The 19,721-nt window shown below is 39.4% G+C and overlaps 1 protein-coding gene across 1 annotated transcript; it reads left to right on the top strand.

Annotated features, from left to right (window-relative positions):
• Positions 1 to 2,104: 2,104 nt before the first annotated feature.
• On the top strand, positions 2,105 to 19,269 carry SLC30A6 (solute carrier family 30 member 6). The gene is made up of 14 exons (XM_050316793.1): positions 2,105 to 2,163; positions 4,792 to 4,878; positions 5,463 to 5,547; positions 7,038 to 7,080; positions 9,311 to 9,376; positions 9,776 to 9,856; positions 11,288 to 11,323; positions 12,162 to 12,256; positions 12,952 to 13,000; positions 14,983 to 15,102; positions 15,401 to 15,503; positions 15,805 to 15,852; positions 16,431 to 16,499; positions 18,066 to 19,269. The coding sequence occupies exons 1-14, from the start codon at positions 2,161 to 2,163 to the stop codon at positions 18,561 to 18,563; spliced, it is 1,383 nt and encodes a 460-aa protein (XP_050172750.1). The 5' UTR covers positions 2,105 to 2,160; the 3' UTR covers positions 18,564 to 19,269.
• Positions 19,270 to 19,721: the final 452 nt, after the last annotated feature.

Below are 19,721 nucleotides of genomic sequence, written 5' to 3'. Positions count from 1 at the left end.
CTGGAAAATAAAAATTATTTTGGGTTTTTATCAATAATTAAATCACAATGCTTTGCAAAAAAGCACAGGAACAGGAGACAATATAAAGTTTATCCAGAGTGGCTGGGAAGCAGATGAAAGACCATGGCTTGTTCCTGGTTTCAGTTGATGTACAGGCCTCTCTCTCACCGACAGGCAGGTAAGTCTTCTGGTATGTTTTACAGAACAAATGAGATACAAATAACATTTTTAACCACTTTAACTATGAACACTACTCAACTGAATAGACTTTTGAAAGAACAAAGGGCAGTGTTAGAGAAGGTTGTTTCAAGTATCTTAATATGTACAATAATCTGTCAATAAAATAGCTTGCTTCAATTTTTGTTCCTACCTCTTTTCTAATTGTTTTGCAAATGCAATAATAAATAAGCTGTCTTATGACTAAATCTTTTGGTTCATTACATCCCATGCAGGTGTTTTGCAACACAATTTGCCTTAAGAGAGCTATCTAAACTTCGAAGGTGACTTCTGTATTTTGTTCTAGTGAATGGGGCATAGTTAAGCAGTCTGCTGGTCAGCCCACAGGAGGGGATGGCTGTCACCTTGCAGCCCTCATGTCTCTCTGTTCCAGAGCCTCAGTAGCAACAGTCGCTACCAGAGTCCTCCTTCAGAGTTTGTTTTTTGCTTCAGACTGCAATAGACTTTGGGATGTAGATTCCTCATCTGGACTGTAATGCTTCTAATGTTTTTAACGTATTCAGGGCAACGGGAGCAGTTCTCAGAATTTTAGCACACAACAAAGTGACTAGATTTTCAACAGAGTTTCTGTAGTTTGGAGAGCTACTGTCCTTTGGGGGTTTTGCTGGGCAAAAAAATCCCTTCTGAAAGCTGTGTACTGACTGCCATTAATTCGGAATACAGCAGAAGAGCGAGTGCTGGCTGTGGTGATGCTGGTGTGACTTAAGGTGTATTTTTGTACTGGGGAGAAAACCCATCCTTGTAGAGTTGCTGCAGTGGAGTATCATGACTGCCACGTTAGAGACCTTACCTTGTGTTCTCGCAGGCAGTGGCAGATAAACCGCAGAAATGTGGTGGGGCAGCACACAAGATGCTTGTATGAGGTTCAGTAAGGCAAAGAGCCAGGTCCCGCACTTGGGTTACAACAACCCCATGCGGCACTACAGGCCGGGGGAGGAGTGGCTGGAAAGCAGCCGAGTGGAAAAGGACCTGGGCGTGCTGGTTGACTGGCTGAACATGAGCCAGCAGTGTGCCCTGGTGGCCAAGAAGGCCAATGGCATCCTGGCTTGTATCATCCATAGTGTGTCCAGCAGGAGCAGGGCAGTGATCCTCCCCTGTACTCGGCACTGGTGAGACCACACCTTGAGTATTGTGTCCAGTTCTGGGCCCCTCAGTTCAGGAAGGGTACTGAGGTGTTGGAGCAGGTCCAGAGAAGAGCAACGAGGCTGGGGAAGGGTGTGGAGCACAGGTCCTACGAGAAGCAGCTGGAGGAGCTGGGGTTGTTTAGTCTAGAAAAAAGGAGGCTCAGGGGGATCTTATCGCTCTCTACAACTACCTGAAAGGAGGTTGGAGCGAGGTGGGAGTCGGCATCTTCCCTCAGGCAACTAGGGACATGACGAGAGGACAGTCTGATGCAGCGCCAGGAGAAGTTCAGGTTGGACCTTAGGAAGAATTTCTTCACTGAAAGGATGATTAGACACTGGAACAGATGGAGGTGTCCCTGGAGGTATTTAAGGAAAGACTGGACGTGGCACTTAGTGCCCTAGTCGACACGGCCATGTTCGGCCATAGGTTGGACTCGATTCTCTCTTTCCAATCCAATTTACTCTGTGATCATGACCACCCCTCCGAGCCCTTTCCTCGGATTCTCGCAGGCAGCGGGCGGATAAGCCGCAGCAATGCGGTGCGGCGGCGGCGGCGTACATGACCCGCATCTCCCAAGGGACGTGCATGGGTCGCCACCTCCGCCCGCGGAGGGAGGCAGGGAGGGCGGGTTTGGCCCCCTCCATCCCCCGGGACAGCGGGACGGAGCCGCCGAGGGCTCCCGCCGGGCGGCGCTTCCGCCACGTGTCCGGCCGGGCCCGCTGGTTGCCGCGGCGACGGGAGCCATCCCCGCCCCTTCCGGCCTCGCATGGCGCCGTCTCTTCCGCTGCGGGGAGTAATATGGTGAGTGGCCCCCGCCGGGGGGAGGGAGGGGGCGAGGGGAGTCGTGCCTGAGGCACGGAGCGAGGAGGCTGCTTGGAGGCGCCCCTTTCTCCGCCGGGGCGGCGGCGGCGCCGCGGGGCGCCCGGGTTGGCCCGGCCTTTTGGGACCCCGGGGCCCGAGGGCAGCGCGGGGCGGCGGTGCCCGTGCGGTGTTTCCTGCTCGGGGCTGCCCGCCCTCCCCTCGAGCGCCGTCGCCCCGGTCACCGCGGGCTGTCGGGGCCGCGGGCAGGGGCGGGGCGGTGCCGGGGTCGTGCGGGGCTGCTCTGCCGGAGGGGCGTCTCGAACGAGATAACCGGGCTGGGTCTGAGCCTCGGAGCTTTCACTCCCCGGCACATCAGTCGGGGAACTGGGATTCACGCCAGGACAAGCAGGTTATAGTGCCCTTGCTCCCGTCTGTCGTCGGGATTGCGGGGCTGTCTCTCTGTGGCTCGCTTCCCAAAGAGGAGAAGTCGTTCTTGTGGGAACGACAGCCGTGTGTGCGTGTTCGTCTGGGCGGCGAAGTGTTCCCTTTCCATGCTGAGCATCAGTGCAGTGACATCGGTGTCAATAACAGGTGCTGTCACCTGTTGGCACCATCGGAGCAGACGCGGGCACTCGCTGCAGAAACACTTCTTGTGCAGCTCTTTTGGAACCCTAGGGGACCCTCAGGGGCTGAGGTGTGGCGGTGCTGCCCTCCTGGCCCGCACTGAGGTGTCGGCAGAACTGTAGGATCTGGGGAAGCTTTAATGGCAAGGTGCAACACCTGCTGCATGAGGGGTGAGCTGTGATTAGGGTGGGTTTTGCACGAGGTTCTCTGTGGCACAGAATACACAGCACGGCATCCTTCAGTAAGCAGGGATGAGATGGGACATAGTGTGGCTGGGCAAGGGACATAGTGCGGGAAAGAAGCGGGTGCGAAGGCAACAGGGAGGGCTGCAGAGATGGTGAAGGGCCTTGAGGGGAAGCCGTATGAGGAGCGGCAGAGGGCACTTGGTCTGTTGAGCCTGGAGGAGACTGAGGGGAGACCTCATTGCAGTTACAACTTCCTCTTGAGAGAAAGGGGAGGTTCAGGGACTGATCTCTTCCCTCTGGTGATCAGTGACAGAATCCAAGGGAATGGCCTGAAGTTGTGTCGGGGGGCATTTAGGTTGGATATTAGGAAAGGATTCTTCACCCAGAGGGTGGTTGGGCACTGGAATAGGCTCCCCAGGGAAGTGGTCAAGCACTAAGCCTGACAGAGTTCAAGAGGTGTTTGGACTATACTCTCAGGCACATGACGTGATTCTTGGGGCTGTCCTGTGCAGGGCCAGGAGCTGGAATTTGGTGATCCTTGTGGGTCCCTTCCAACTCAGGATATTCTGTGATTCTGCAATACAGCAGCCTTCATAAGCAGGCCATCCACTGCCTGTTAGAAAAGCTTTCCAAAGTGTTCTGGTATCCTGCGTATCTCTGTTGAGAAATAAAATCATCATGTAATAATTTGCTAGTAAACAAAACAATAAATGCCAGTGTTTTGCCCCAGATGACCTAAACTTGGATCTGTGGTCCTGCTTAAATTTTAATTCATGGCACACATATATTCCTCAGATAATGTAAAATACAACCATGTTGACAAAGATGTCTGTAAGTTAATTGAGTTTGCTTTGGTGACCAGACCATTAGGATGTCTTTTTGTCTTCTACTGGTAGTTAAAAGTGTGATAGCTTAAAATCAAACCTTATTTTGTCCAGCCCCAAATTACTGTGGGTGACAGACCATCCATTACAAGACCACAAATTTCTATTGCAAATCAGAAGGGATTTTCGCATGGAAAGCTTACTGCTTTGTGGGGACAGCAGGATGGAGAACAGCTGACTAGAAGCTTGGGCCCTCTGAGGGAAGGGAGCCAAGTGGCATGGTTGATGAATTGTCTGCTCCCTGTCGTGCTTTGAGGAGAGGCACGTAGCACCTCCTCATTCCCATCTCCTATATGCACATACATCCCATCCACACCAGGGAAGAACTTGTCTGCATGCCACTGGAAGTTAGGAGACGGAGCACCTACAGTGAGCACCACATCTACTGTGCATGTTTAAGTTAAGCCGAAACTGAGCTTGTTTGTACCTCTCATCGTGTTACTGGCCTTGTGTGCACCACATCACACATGATACTAGCACTGTTTTTGCTTCTCTGATGGGTTCTCTTTTATAGATACATAAACAGTATTTTCCTGTTTAGTAAATCTGTTGGCTTTAGGTGGGAAGTGTGCTTTAATAAAGAAAAATATTTGTGTTGTCAGACTGTCTGTAGTAGTTTTATCTAAATAAAAGTTAAAACCGTCTCTTTAAATGGTATTTTAGTATGTTTTCCAGTAAACCTGAATTGTGGATTATGTCTAAATGAAGCTTGATTCTAAGTAATTAATCATTTTCTAATAGAATAACTGTGCGAAATGGTTACCAAAATACTGTTGTATTTAATGTCTATGGGATATTTACTAGTTACACAAAAAATTCATTTTGAGTCTTTGACATAATTATGAAAATAGCTCACAAATTAATATTTTCTTTTTGCTAATTTAAACTATGGCTTAAGTAAAATTTTTTAATTAAATTATTGAAATTTTTTTAAGGGGACAATACATCTGTTCCGTAAATCACAGAGATCATTGGTTGGAAAGTTAACACATGAATTTAGGTTGGTTGCAGCAGATAGAAGGGTAAGTATTGCTTTAAAAAATCATCATAATAATTAAAAGACATTAGCTGTGATAAGTTAGAATATATTATTAAGTATATTTTGAAAAGTTTTCTTTGAATTTTCTAGCTGTGCTTAAAAAAGAATCCAGCTCTGATTAGTGTTCTCCAGAATTATCCTTATATTTAATGTGTTCAATAGAACTCTAAACTGAATATGTGCCTATGTTTTTGGGGCCAAAGTTTCAGCTCAAAAAAAGGAACCCAATAATATAAAGTTGTACAAGTCTGTCTTCAGAAGTCAGATGGTGTGTGCTACAATACAATGCAAATATTAAACAGGGATGATTTCTTTTTTAGACCAAAAAGGTATTCTAAGTATGGTGAACAAGGGCTGTTTATAAATGAGTTTTGAAATAATCTATAAAGTTTAAAATAGAATAAGGGCTTGTTGTTCTGAAATGAGTGGTAAATTTCTGGGAGGGAAGAGAAGCCACTTCTGTTTGCATGATGAAGTGCTGCAATATTGTTTTTTAAAACAAAATAGATGTATTTTTGTCTTGTAAATTTTGGAAGATGTAAAATACATATTTATTCTCATCTACAGTCCTGGAAGATTTTGCTGTTTGGTGCTATAAATTTAATATGTATTGGCTTCCTGCTCATGTGGTGCAGCTCTACAAACAGTATAGGTAGGTGGCTCTCCTGTACTGAAACTACAACCAACTACCATGTATTTCTTAGCTTGTGAAGTTCTGACAGACTGAAAAAGCAAAGTTCAGTAGGTAGTGGAGTTAGGTGGCTACACAGCCACATGCTGAAAGAGCTTCCTTTTGATTTGCCACAATCAGTTTAGAGACATTTTTCACAGGCAAGTGTGGACGGGCTGAAGGTTTTCCCAACCTGCTGGTTGTTTGCTTCCTGCAGTATCTTCTTCATCTTTAAGACTGAAAACTAGTAGACTTTTGAGTTAGTCCTCAAACCTGTTCCTTGTATAAATATCACCAGTGACGTACAACGGCCCTCACTTGCAGTTGAACGAAGATGTTTGTAGTGTGGCAAATGGCTTAGGCTTCTTTGGTTCCAGGAATGCCCCATATCACAGTGTTTCTGTGATATGTTGACCGTGGCTGAATATTTCCCACCAAGCCATGGAGAGAAAAAGGGAAGAGAAAATAAGATGGAAGACAACTCTTACGGTGAGATAGGGCACTTTACTAAAGCAAAAGGTTCAAAAGATCGCGTGCTCATAAGCAAAGAGAAGAAAAATTACTCCCTACATCCCATCAGCAAGTGATGTTCATCCACTTCCCAGGACGCAGGGCTTCAGCACAGCAGCATAGAAGTTGCTCTGGAAGGCAAATGTTCTAATAATGAATGCCCCTCCCCCTGCCCTCTCCTTTTCTAAGCTGTTATATTTGAGCTGACATCCCATGGTATGGAAATCCCTTTGGTCAGTTTGGGTGAGCTATCCTAGTTGTGTCCCCTCCCAGGATCTTGCCCACCCCCAACCCCTTGATAGGGCGGGAATGCAGAGAGACAGCGCTGATGCTGTGCCAGTGCTGCTCAGCAGCAGCCAAAACACTGGTGTGTTATCCTTTGTAGCTACCAATGTACAGCACTGCACTGTGAGGGCTGCTGTGGGGAAATGAACTCCATCTCAGCCAGACCCAATGCAGTTTTCTATGTTTTCTACTTCTGAATAGGGACTTTGAGATCTTCTCTACTGAAAATGGAATGTTGCACATTTTTAATTTTTGACACAGGTTTTCTTGTGGTTTTGAGATAGGTCAGAGATGCAAATCAAGTAAAAAATTCTATTGAACCTACTTTTCACTGCAGTAATGCACATAAAAAATCTCTTGCTTTGGTGGGTGGTGTGCTTTTGAAAGATCTCCTGACTTTTCTGTATTTAAATGCCTAGTCACAACTTAGTTGCAAATGTAATACCTTTTATGTCTGGGCATTATTTCATGGTTTAGTAGAATTAGGTTTGCCATAATCAATCTGTTTGATGTTAAATATATTGATGTGTTTAGAACTTTCACAGAGACTTGTTCTATCAGCAGAGATGGTTTATGTAGATAGAAAATTGACAAGAGCTGCATGAAAGGGACTTAGAATACAAGTGATTTCTGCATTGAAAAACTGTATTAATTTTTAACATTTGCTTCTTTTACAGCTTTAACTGCTTACACATATTTGACAATCTTTGACCTTTTCAGGTGAGTTTTTTTCTCATTTTTGTCGTACTGTTCATTTGTCCCTGCCTTTTTGTATTTCCATACACTTAAAATTTACTTACAGATGCAAACACGTGTAACTTAATCATCAGTACAGAAACAGTAACTGGTTTAAATATAGAATAAATTAGTATAAAATTGGACATCACAATAAATAGATTATAAAAACCACCATAGCTGTATTACTAGTAGCAAATCCATTCAGTCATGGAATGTCTCTGTGCAGGTGCATGACAACATAAAACAGATTCTAGCATCAAACTGTCACGTGGGTGTTCACTCAGAGCATTTCCCTAATGCCAGAGTCATTGATTGTGAAGGAACCCTCAGTTTTAGCATCAGTAAACAAGGAGTATGTAATTGTATTTCTGTTTCAAAAATATTAATGAGCTGAGTGCCAGGCACTCTTCCCATATGGTATTAGATATTTTTAGTGTTTTTCTTGTTTCTTAAGAAAATTATATTAAAACTACTTTTAAGTATGATAGTTCTGAACACTTTTGATAATATTGGTAGTACAGACATCAAATATATTCAGTTAAATTAATCTTCACTGCATTAGAATTTTAATTTAACTTTCATGAATCTTGTATTTCTCTTACAATTTTCTATCTGCTGAGTTTTGTGATCTTGACCCAAAATACCTTTTTCACCTTGGGGGAAGTTTTGGTGTTGTATTTATTATTTGGGTAGAACTTTAGTTTTAGGAGAAGATAGAGTACCCCTGGCAACTTTTCTGGGATTGGACTAGAAGATTATCCTAACTCACAGTGATCTCTTTCAAGAGTTTTGATTTGCTCTAAGGGAGAACAATGCTCAGTAATTCTGCTGCAAAAATCAGTTTCTGGTTATTTCATTTTTCTCATCTTCCTGGTTGTTTATAAGAGTCTTACTGAGTATATGAATTTACTGTTTTGTGTATGAGCACTATTATTTCCTCTGCTTTTTCTTTCACTCTGCACAGCTGAGGATCAGGTTGTGAGGATGTGATTGTTCATCAGTTACTGTAGGGATGAGTTCTTGATCCAGTCTGATTTAACATTGTCATTAATTATGAAAGGACTGCATGAAGGCAGAGATGGCACCAAATCCATATGGATTCCTGTTTAAAAAAACTGCCCAAAGGAGTCAATAGAGTTAAAAATAGGCAGAGTAATTCAGGCTCATCCTTGAAAAAATCAGGCTAGTACCATGGGAATAAAATAATTGGAATTCTAGATGTTCAATATGAAAGAAAAACTTGGAAAGAAGATAGCAAGAGAGACCTGTGGCTGTCAGTGAATGGCTAGTTAGATTAAAGCTTGTGTACATCAGTGCAGCCAAAGAAAGTAAATGTTTTGGCCATATATGTAGAGAAATTACACTGTGAAAAAGAAAGGCAATACTTGGCTGTGCCTGAGACTCAGTCTAGAGTGCTAAACCAAAATTTCCTGGTGTATCTCTAAAAGAAGAGTTTAATGGAAAGCTTTCTTTGCTTTTTTCTTTTGCTTTTCTGTCTTGCTGATTAGCTTCCTTCTTATTTAAATGGCCTTTCTCAGGTTACAGTATCTCTAGGCAAGTTCAGAAAGCAAATGCAAGAGAAGCGTTTACTGGGTGTCTGTACTTTCCCTGGCTTTTGCTTTGTACTTTTCATTACTATGTGTGATACCAGACAGTATTAAAAAGATTTTCTCAATTCACGTTTGCCTGTTAGTCAGATCCTGGGGTACATGGTCTCGTATGCTCCAGGTCCCTTTCAGAAAAATTCATGGAGTGTATGCAAATTAAACTCTGGTTATGCTATTTTGTGTCATGGTCTCAGTGGAAAAATGCATTGCATTTGGGATTATGGTAAACTTGATTTAGGCTGGGTGATATTCTATACTGAAGAAGGTTGGTGGTAGCCTTTGTAAGCACAGCATGCTGTAAGGACAGCGTTAGGCTGTGTCCTGAGGTAAGGAATTAGACCGACTACCACTCTGCTAAAATTATTTGCCTCCCTTTTTATGGGACCAACTGAGACATCATTGTTCAGTCTCAGCTTTATTCCCAAGCACAACCTTTTCTGGATTCACTAGAACAGTCACTGTGACGGTGATGGAGTTGTTGAGTTAGGGTAAGATGTGGTTATGTTTGTTTGTGGAGTTCTGATAGCTCAAGTGTATTTGTAGATTATCCAGTTTGTAAAGGCTGCAGTTATTTATCATAGTCTAATTTTCCCCCTTTTTTTCAGTTTGATAACATGTCTAATAAGCTACTGGGTAATGATGAAGAAACCCAGCCCAGTCTATTCATTTGGGTAAGTACTAATAATAAGATCTGGTGTTTGATAATGCAACATCAAATATGTTGCTGACTGTCATTGCCTGGATCCCCTAACAGCCATGAGTAATAATTCGTGTGTGAAAGAGCCCAAAAATAAGGAGGGCCAAGACTGATGTTGTAAAGAACAGTTACAGAGTAGGGGAGGAACAGGAAGAAGAATTAAGAAATACTTAATTTTAAGGTGTATCTGGTAAGTGGAGTATTGACTTAAAAGAAATTGAAAATAATGCCCACTCTGTAAAAATTCCAGTTTCTTCCCATCTGTCTGCTCTTGAAGGAATTGGAAAGAGTAGGTCTATCCTGCTGGCTACTGTATGAAAGAGTCCGTTTAATGCATTGTTCAATGTTCCTAAACTTAATTCTCAAATTTCAGGTTTGAAAGGTTTGAAGTTCTAGCTGTATTTGCATCTACAGTTCTGGCACAGCTTGGTGCTCTTTTTATACTGAAAGAAAGGTAGGTTGTGTACTGTTTTCTTTAATTTGTTATAATGGATGAAGATATTGTTCGCTGGAGGGGGTGGTTGGGTGCTGGAACAGGCTCCGCAGGGACGTAGTCACAGCACCAAGCCTGACAGAAGCATTTAGATGATACTCTCAGCCACATGGTGTGACTCTTGGGGATGGTCCTGTACATGGCTAAGAGTTGGACTTGATGATTCCTGTGGATCCCTTCTAAATTGGCATATTCTGTGAATCTGTGATTCTGTGATATGGTCCAGATAGAGCAAAAGCATATACATTCTACTATTTTAGAGATATTTTTAAAAAAACTTCTTTTAGGAAAGAATTTTTTAGAAAAAATTTCTTTTAAAATATTGCTAAACCCTACCACTCACATTTATTATGCTACAGGTAGGCTTTAGATGTAATGATAGGAATTGATAAATATAATTAAACAGCTCTCAAGAGAAAGATTCCATGTCTTTAAGAATATATTTTTTCCAAAACGTTGGGTAATTAACTTAATGCATTTCCTTATGCATCTTCACTGTTTAAGTTCATTAACAAATAAAACTTTTTTTAAATTATTTTTTTCTCTTTTACTTCCGTTACTTAGTTAAGTAAAGCAGCTACGTAATATGTTAAGGATCTGAATGTTTAAACTATCAGCTGCTTCACTCCCTCAAAATTTGCTCTTATATTAATTTGACATATCATCTGTGCTTGGAAGCATTTGTGTTTCAAGAGGTTAGCCTAAAAAATTATTTTAGTGTTTAAAGATGAAGAGGCTTTTGTTGACATCTGGCATGTAGAACTGGGGCAGCGTACCTTCCCTTTTTCTATTCAAGGGCTCGATTTTCTATATAAAGGGCTGCATTAACAACTTAGCGATTTTGTACTATAAGGTTGACCTGTTGTACTGACAGTACACTGGAATGGACCCACTGTCAAAACCTCCAAATTTTCCAGCACCAAAACTGATCATAGGCTTTTCAGTTACATCTCATTTGGTAATTTACTGGTGGGTAAAAAAAAAAAGATCATTATCTCTACCCCAATGTCCAGTGTCTACTTTAGTTGGTCTTGCTTAGTGAGAGGCTGTAAGTCAGAAATTTCAGACTTAGGTTTTTGTGGTCACCAATAGTGGTGGTGGTGGCACTAGCAGTATTTTTTGGCATGTTCATTTACAAGCATCTTTTTATCATGTAGGCAGCATTCATGGTAGCTAGCACCTATGTGGCACAGTTTGGAAATATTTGGAAAATCTAGATTACATCTGCTTTGATTCAGTGTTAAATGCTTTCATTGCTTATAAAAATTTTTTTCAATACTGTATCCATTAGTTTTTGTTTATGAATGGCATATACAGAATTATAAAAGTATGTTTCAGGTTTCAGTGTTTTTACTGTATGAACATAACTCAAATTTTCAATTATTTTTGTAGTGCAGAGCGATTTCTGGAACAGCCTGAGATACACACGTAAGAAATTATTTTGACATGTAAAATGTGTCCGTGTCCCTTTATGTTTCTAATTCCTAATCTATCATGTACTAGTTATGTAAGTACATTCAACACCAAGTTGCTTTTGCTACCTTGGCATTTGTTTCAAACTATGTTTCAAGTATTACAAACAGTTTTTTCAAGGTACGATTGAAATGTAATTCTGATTCTCTCTTAAATAATGATTTAACTATATATCGCTGGTTTTTCTAGTTTAGTTACTCTCATTTCTTATCGAGGCCTCTTAGGAGGCCTGGTATGTTGAGGGGAAGGATGCTGTGGTCATGAGGGAGCTGAAGGTGTTGCAGAGGTCATGAAGACTCTAAAAAACGTGTGGAAAGGAAAAGAAGGTGTTACATGGTGAAAGTCTGGGACATGGGATGTATGGTGAAGTTGTAGTTCTAGAAAAAGGATAGGGGCATACTGTAGGAAACTAATATTTTTAGCTGTGCTGATGAAGGGACAATTTATTCATATCTTCAAAGGACAAATGTATGTAATTAGTTAAGAACTGTTACTCAACATTAGGTACAGCCTAATGTGATAGCAGTAATGTACAAAGGTCAGTGATCTCATGTAACCCTTACAGTGGCAATACACTGCCAGTTATTAAGCTTTACACTATTTTATCTTACTCTTGTTTTCATCCTCAGTGAAAGATACCAAGCAAAATATTTTGGTATTGTTTCTAGTAATTACAGCTTGGTGTAATTACAGTAGTTTTACTATACATTTATGTATATTTATATATAGTTTTATATAGCTTAATGTAGTTTGTGATGGTGTGAAATTAAGACACTTATTTTCTCCTCCTTAGGGGACGATTGCTGGTTGGTACTTTCGTGGCCCTCTTTTTCAACTTATTTACAATGCTTTCCATTAGGAATAAGCCTTTTGCTTATGTCTCTGAAGGTATGTGATTAATTAAACCATAACAACAACTGAGATAAGATCTTAATGTTCATATTTTTATTAAGGTGTAACTTGTGTGGTAACTTTCTTAACTAGGGGGCATATATTGCTATTATAACCTCTTGCAGTTTAAAATTGCCATCTGATTTTCAACTCTAGTTTGCTTGTAAGGCTCTGAGTAGAATGTAGTCATTAATATGATAAGTTAAGGGTCATTTTAATGTTGAAGTACCCTTTATTTTCAATCTTTTGGATTCAACCGGTGAAGGTCATCTGACAGATAGCAGAACTTGGAAGACGTTTTATGGATATAATAATGGATAAAAATAATGTAATAATTCTTCTTAACAGCTCTTTTACCTCTTTCATTGTGAGTTGGGCTTGCATTCATTCCATCTAACTGTAAATTGCCTGTAGTAACAATTACATATTACACATTATATTTCATCTTATACAAAAGATAACAGTTATAATCTGCGATTATATTTGTATTTAATCAGTTCAAATTATTACAAGATGGGTGTTTTACTTACTGCCTGGAAAAGAGTTTGTTTTTTTCCACGTGCCAGTGAATCTGTTGAGATACATTTACTCCTTCACAGTGTTTATTGGGTTCTTTCCTTAAAATAAAACTTATGTACTTTAAAATGGATACCTTTACTTGCACTAACTTTATTACCCTCTTTCTTTTGCAGCTGCCAGCACAAGTTGGCTTCAGGAGCATGTTGCAGATCTTAGTAGAAGGTAAAGCTTTATATTGTTTTTCAAAATTGTTAGCTTCTGGAAGGCAATGTTGGTTTTGTATATAATAACATATATAATAAATGTTTTTGTGTATAATAACAATTTGGGTAGGTGTTGTGGCATAAACTGTTGTATTAGAGCTTTTAAAATAGCTTTACCTACTGTAGGTTTAATGTATGAACTCTAGAGCAAACACTCTCTGCCAGATTTCTCAGATACATCAGTCTAACAGAAATATGTCTTCCTGGATATATTTTCTTTTGAATGTATGTGTTCAGTACATTGTATGTGATTCTCCTTGAATGAGATGAGAAAAACTAGCATTATCTTGTACATACTTGAACTGCATTTCTCAGCATTCATTACCTGAGTGATATATTTTGTAGCAATCTGTGTTTATTTACTGTGTGGGCTGGGCAAATGACTGAGATGGTTGAGTTTAAGTATGATGTATGAAATAGGTTACTCACAGAAACATAGCTATGGAAACTCCTCATCTGTCCAGCGGGACACTGGAAATTCTGTGTCTTCCAGGGACAGAAGCAGTGTTGCTCATTCATCTTGTCTGTTAACTCTCTTGCTTGTATTGGATATCTGAATGCAAGATAACATTGTTTGCAAATAATTTTGTCAGATGTCAAAAAAGTTTATTTTAATCCATACATGTTCTTCCAAGTATCTGTCAGTATCAAAATAAGAATATTAAACCATATTGTAAAACATGTTAACTATGCTTCAAAGCCCATCTGTTTCTGGGTGTTGTGATCTTTTTACCGAGGAAAGCAGAGAATGCTGACTTGTTAAACAGAAGAATTGATACTATATGGGCATCAGACCCAAATTCTTCAAAACAGCTTTGGAAGACTAATAATTGGGTTGCCCAAGTACCTGGAGTTTCAATATAAAAAAGAAAAAAAATGTTGGATAGAAATCACAGACAGTAGCAGAGTTTTTCTTTTGTTAGTGTAGAAGCACAGTGTGATGGGGAAGGACACTGATGGGTAACCTGAAGGGGTCTGAGATCAAGAGTGTAGAATTATTACTGGGTTTTGAGTCAACCTGTATACAATTATGCCAATAATAATAATTTTTTTAAAAATTAGTATGTATACAGCTATTTTAGATGCCTTATGTGGAGCAGTGCTGATTACAAATTATCTGCACCTGTATATAATTATGTTGATTAAGATTCTTACAGGAGCAGGCCAACACATGATGTCTAAACATAGGTTGGCTCTAAACAGAACAACAAAATATTTCATGTTGTCCCTGCCTTTAAATTTTCCATGACGTGACATGCAGTTGTATTCACTGGGAAGTACAGAACCTCCTTTCTCTCTTCATACTCCCATTGATAGGAGGTAGCTGTAAATAAGTAACTTTTCCCAGTGTTCCCTCATGGGTTTTTTTGGTCTCCTCTTATTTAACTAGCTGGTCTCCTTCCCCTTTTCAGACTCCATGCATTAGTTAGCTTTGGCTTTAGAACACTTTTGCACAGTAAGGTGGCAGATGGATTGTAGACTAGTGATATGCAAACCCCTCAAGACTTAGCTATATGTAAGAACAGTATCTGAACCTGTGAAGTACTTGTGTTGCATATGGCTGACACAGCCAGCTGAGTTACCAGAAAAAAAAAACAACTGGCACAAGATATGTATTTTAACACATAGAAAAACTGCATAAAGATAAGCATAATGTAATGTTTTGTAGATGGGGAGATAGATTTAAGGCAAATTTTTTTTTTAAGATGGAAGAGTCAAGTATTAAATATGGGAGGGAATATGACATGGATCTAAACTTGATTAATCTTTGCTGACAGCAGCCTTTAAGCAGAATTAGAAGGGCCTTTATAGTACTCATCATACACTGTGACAGCAAGGTGTGTTTGAAGTCAAATGCTGAAATAGTGGGTGTAACTTTCGGGTTATGAAGTAATAATGGTGAACAGCTGGCTGACAACTGCTTTTCCTGCTTTGTTACAGTATTTGTGGAATCATCCCAGGATTAAGTAGCATCTTTCTGCCACGGATGAACCCTTTTGTCTTGATTGATATTGCTGGAGCTCTAGCTCTTTGCATTACATATATGCTCATCGAAATCAAGTACGTACAGTTGTTGTTTTAAAAAAATTAACTCTTCTTGTATCCAGTCTATGGGAAAATCCATTTTTTACATGAAAGGAATGATCTCATCTAGAGCTGTATTCTGTATGAATGGCATTGCAGCTCCACAAATGCATTTGTCTATTTTCCAAGATGTATAGCTCAAATGAGATTATGTATGTGTAATATTCTGTAACTGTATATAACTTAAAAGAATGAAAAAGAATCATGAGAAAGTTATTCTGCCTTTCGAAAATGTAAATAGGAGTTTTTATTTAAAATTGCTCTTTCTCTCTAGCAATTATTTTGCTGTAGACACAGCCTCTGCTATAGCAATTGCTTTGATGACGTTTGGTACCATGTATCCCATGAGTGTCTACAGTGGGAAAGTACTACTCCAGGTAAGGCACTGTCACAAAACAATGGGTTTTGTGGTTTCGGTTTTGTTAAATGTCCTCATTTAAAAAAATAAACAAACAAACCTTAAAATCTGTTTTAAACATGTGAATAGGAAGTGTTCCCATGGAAATTTGTGATGTGCTATAAGAGTTTTAAGGTTAGTAGAAATATGCATCATGAAGTCATAAGAATTTATTGTTTAATGCCATTGGTTTCTTGCCTTCTTTAAAGGCTCTCTTATTTAAACAGGGCCAGTTAGTCTTTATTATAACTTTTTCTTTTTTTTTCCTCTTCTTTTTGAAGACAACCCCACCTCATGTGATTGGCCAGTTAGATAAACTTCTTAGAGAGGTAAGCCAGTGTATAATACATAGCACAGAGTGCACAGCTAACTAAATAAGCATTCAGGAATATTAAGAGTTTTTCTGAGTAGTCCAAGAAGATTGCTAAAAAATTATTTTTCTAATACTATTTTTCAGCTGCATGTAGAAAATACGAAACTTGCTTTCAAAGATGAATAGTGAAATTCAGGTGTCTGGAACAAATCTGTTTAAGTAGTGAAGTCTGTTTTTATTTAAATTTGAGCTACCATTGAAGTGGTTTACAAATGTGAGTTAGGGGAGGAAAAGGAATACAGGCAGCTGTGGACTTACAGCGTATTGAGTTGAGAACATACTGCAATTTGTCAGCAAGAGTTACTTGAAATAAGTTCCTTAAATCTTTTTTTATTGATCTGGATGTCTAAGGATAGAAAAGTAGTAGATAAGCAGTACTGGTATTAGCAGATGTCGTCTGTTCTTTGTATAGAGCTGTTATTTCACTACTGAAAATTATGTGTTATTCAGTTATGTATGCATAAAAGTACATTTCTAAAGGGATTTGAAACTTCTAATTTATTTTCATATTTGTGGATGTTTGTGTAAAATTAGGTTTCAACTTTGGATGGTGTATTGGAAGTTCGAAATGAGCACTTCTGGACATTAGGTTTTGGCACTTTGGTAAGTTATGTCTATTGTCTTTTTAGCCTCTAAAAAATAAGTCGTCAGTTACTACTTTAAACTTTTTATTTAAATAAAAATATTTCTTCTAAAATCTTAACTATAAAAAAATTGATGGAGTCAGTACACAGTCCTTGTGCTTTATTGCACAACTTCTCTTCCCCTACCCTTTATATTTTTTAAAAGCCTTGCTATTAATGTATACTGCAGTTCTGGATTAAAGCATGGATTTTGCAACTGTAGAATTTCTTTTGTATTTTGGCAGTGAAGAAAATCCCAAACAATAGTAAAGACGTTTTTCAAATGGTGTGTTAGTGTAAATTCTCTAGGAAGAGAGAAGAAAATTGTAACCCTTCAGGTACCAAAAGTCTACAGTAGACAGTAGAATTGTATTCTTGTAGCATTTCTGGGAAGAAGGTAGAACAAAACAAGTAGAGTACCAATAAAAAAAAAAGAGAAGGGTATTGGTTTTTTTTTTGTTTGGGTTTTTAAATTTGTTTTTGGTTGGTTTGGTTTTTTTGGTTTTGTTTTTTTTTGTTGGGTTTTTTTTGAGGGGGTATTGGTTTTTTGTTAATACAGAATGATCACACAGAACTTGGTTATTCATAAGTTGATGAGGGATGTTGTGACAGCTGGAAAATTAATACTCCTAGGATATTTGTCTACTTCTGAATTCTTCCAGTATGCTACCCTTTTTGAAAAAAAGAAAAAGTCTGCAGTTCCTACTTGCTGATGTGAAAACAGCTTTCAGTTTACTATTCAGTCACCCAAAATACTGGATCACAGCATTGCTGGACTGATGACAGATATTTACAAAAACTTTGTATGCATATTTAGCTATTGACATCTTCCAGATTGTAGTAGAAACATCCTGAGACCTGGATATATTTTCAGCTGCACCATCTGATGTAAAAATGGCTTGTACAGCACAAACCGTGAAGCACGTTCTTTATTAAATATGTACTGAAAAAGCACGTGAGGGGTTCTGTGTTGTGTCCTGCTCTCTTCTGCAGCAGTGGATCAAGGTCAATGAGATAATGTTACTGAGAGGAAAGCAGGGGGAGCCTGCCCTTACATGCACTTTCAGGAAAAGCTCTAGGCCTGAGCTTCACACAGCCATTGCTGCTGTTCTTGCTAACGGTCCCCATTTGAGCCTGTTTGTCATGCACGTTGTCCTCTTGCTTGCTCCAACAACACAGTGATGACACTTTTGCCTCAATTTGGCATAGGAAGTTTGTCTGCACTTTGTTCTTCTTTTGAGCCATTTTTAATCCCCAACCATTGCCCTTCCTGCCATCACATGTTGTATTGTATAGTTTGGTTTTAAGACTCACTTTTCTTGAATTATGATCTTGAGACGTTCATAAGAGATCAAAGCATTAGGAAAGATCAAAATGTATCCTAATTATGGAATTATGTATTAAGGTTCTTAATTTAGTCAGTAGTCTCCACTACAGAAGGTCTTGCCATAATTCTCTGCAGGATAACTTACTTCTTCTTGAATACATAGAGAGAATCTTTATTGAAGTAACAGTTAACAGCCAACTTATTTTTATCACTTTCTAGGCTGGATCAGTACATGTCCGAATTCGGAGAGATGCAAATGAACAAATGGTACTTGCTCATGTCACTAACAGATTATACACATTGGTCTCTACTTTGACCGTTCAGATTTTCAAAGATGACTGGATCAGACCTACCTTATCATCTGTGCCTATTGCAAACAATATTCTGAACCTTTCGGATCATCATGTTATTCCAATGCCATCTCTGAAAGCTGCTGATAACTTGAACCCTGTTACGTCCACTCCAGCTAAGCCCAGCAGCCCACCGCCAGAATTTTCTTTTAACACACCAGGCAAAAATGTGAGTCCAGTCATCCTTTTAAACACTCAGACAAAGCCCTATGGACTGGGCTTTAATCATGGATCCACACCCTACAGCAGTGTACTCAATCAAGGACTTGGAATACCGGGGATGGGAGCAGCTCAAGGATTCAGGACTGGTTTCACAAATGTCCCAAGCAGATATGGAACAAACGCTCGTGGTCAGCCCCGACCATAATAAACACCATTATTTATTGTACTTAAGGGTATTGACTTAATTCTTTTATTACCCAATTTTTATGAACATTTGGAATGTCAGATCATTCTAAATGGCTGGGAACAAGTGCATTGTTCATATTCATGAAATGGTTAAATTGCAGCTTTTCTCTTCGCATCAGCCTGTGTAATGCCACAGATATTTTCCAGACTTATGATACTTTACAAGTGGTTTTTATAGGATGTCTGTTTCTACTCATCTTTTTATCCACTTTTCTTCATTCATCCAAGAATGTATTGAGACATAGCACAACTCCGTAAGAGAGTAGAATTGTGACCAGGTAGCATTTTTTTTCTAATGAGAATTGCTTACTGAATGCTGAATAGCTGAGAGAATAGGAAATGGCAGAAATACAAGTCCCAATTCTCAGAGATGTTTTGATTGCTGTATTAAGCCATCTTTTGGCAACGTCACAATTAGTTTTTGGTTGCAGAAATCCATCAGTATTCATATTGTGGCCATTGTGAAGACAATCTGGCATTTCAGATTGTAATTAATTTTGTAAGACCATGTTTTTACATTTTTATTGATGCCTTTATAGAAATTCAGATGGTTCAGCAACCATTTTCTAGTTGTAAGTATTTCATATTCATCTCTGATATTTCTTCATTTTTGGTTTAACTGCAAAATTATCTAGCAATATACTGGGAAATAAAATATTTAAAACCTAAAAGATTTTACAAGCACCTCTTTTTTACAATTAACCCTATTTAGGATACAGAGCAGATGACTGTATTGTTTCTGAAGCCAGTATTTCATTTTTGACTATGGAAAGTATTCTGTGATTTGATTGTGACTTTGTATTTTTCCTCTTTGTATTTTTTTCGTAGTTGCAGGGGGGAAAGTATCTTAGTCATTGCTGGAGTGCTTGACCTTTGGGGTGCACTTGGAACAAGACCACCTAACTTGTCTCTGCTTTTGCATTACTGTTCTACTGTACATCTAGGTGGCCATATTTCTTCAGGGCCTTTCTCATGGAGCTCTTCCCTCTGACTGTTGTCTTTTTCTTCACTGCTCTGACAACAGGGAAAGGCCTTTTAGAAACACTTCAGTTTTTTCTGTTCTCCTGGGTGGTACCTATCTTATAATTGCTCCTCTGCACATTCTCCTGCATCTCTT

Source organism: Myiozetetes cayanensis, unplaced genomic scaffold (assembly GCF_022539395.1).
Source record: "Myiozetetes cayanensis isolate MyiCay16 unplaced genomic scaffold, myiCay2020 scf2-11, whole genome shotgun sequence".
NCBI lineage: Eukaryota > Metazoa > Chordata > Aves > Passeriformes > Tyrannidae > Myiozetetes > Myiozetetes cayanensis.
The sequence above is the reverse complement of the archived record's forward strand: the minus strand, read 5'-3'. Positions and strand labels throughout refer to the sequence as shown.

What these genes read in the sequence shown, in the direction of transcription:
- SLC30A6 (XM_050316793.1), top strand. An exon ending in TGGTTGCAGCAGATAGAAGG is followed by an intron (nt 4,879 to 5,462) that starts GTAAGTATTGCT and finishes TCTCATCTACAG; the next exon opens with TCCTGGAAGATTTTGCTGTT. An exon ending in ACAATCTTTGACCTTTTCAG is followed by an intron (nt 7,081 to 9,310) that starts GTGAGTTTTTTT and finishes CCTTTTTTTCAG; the next exon opens with TTTGATAACATGTCTAATAA.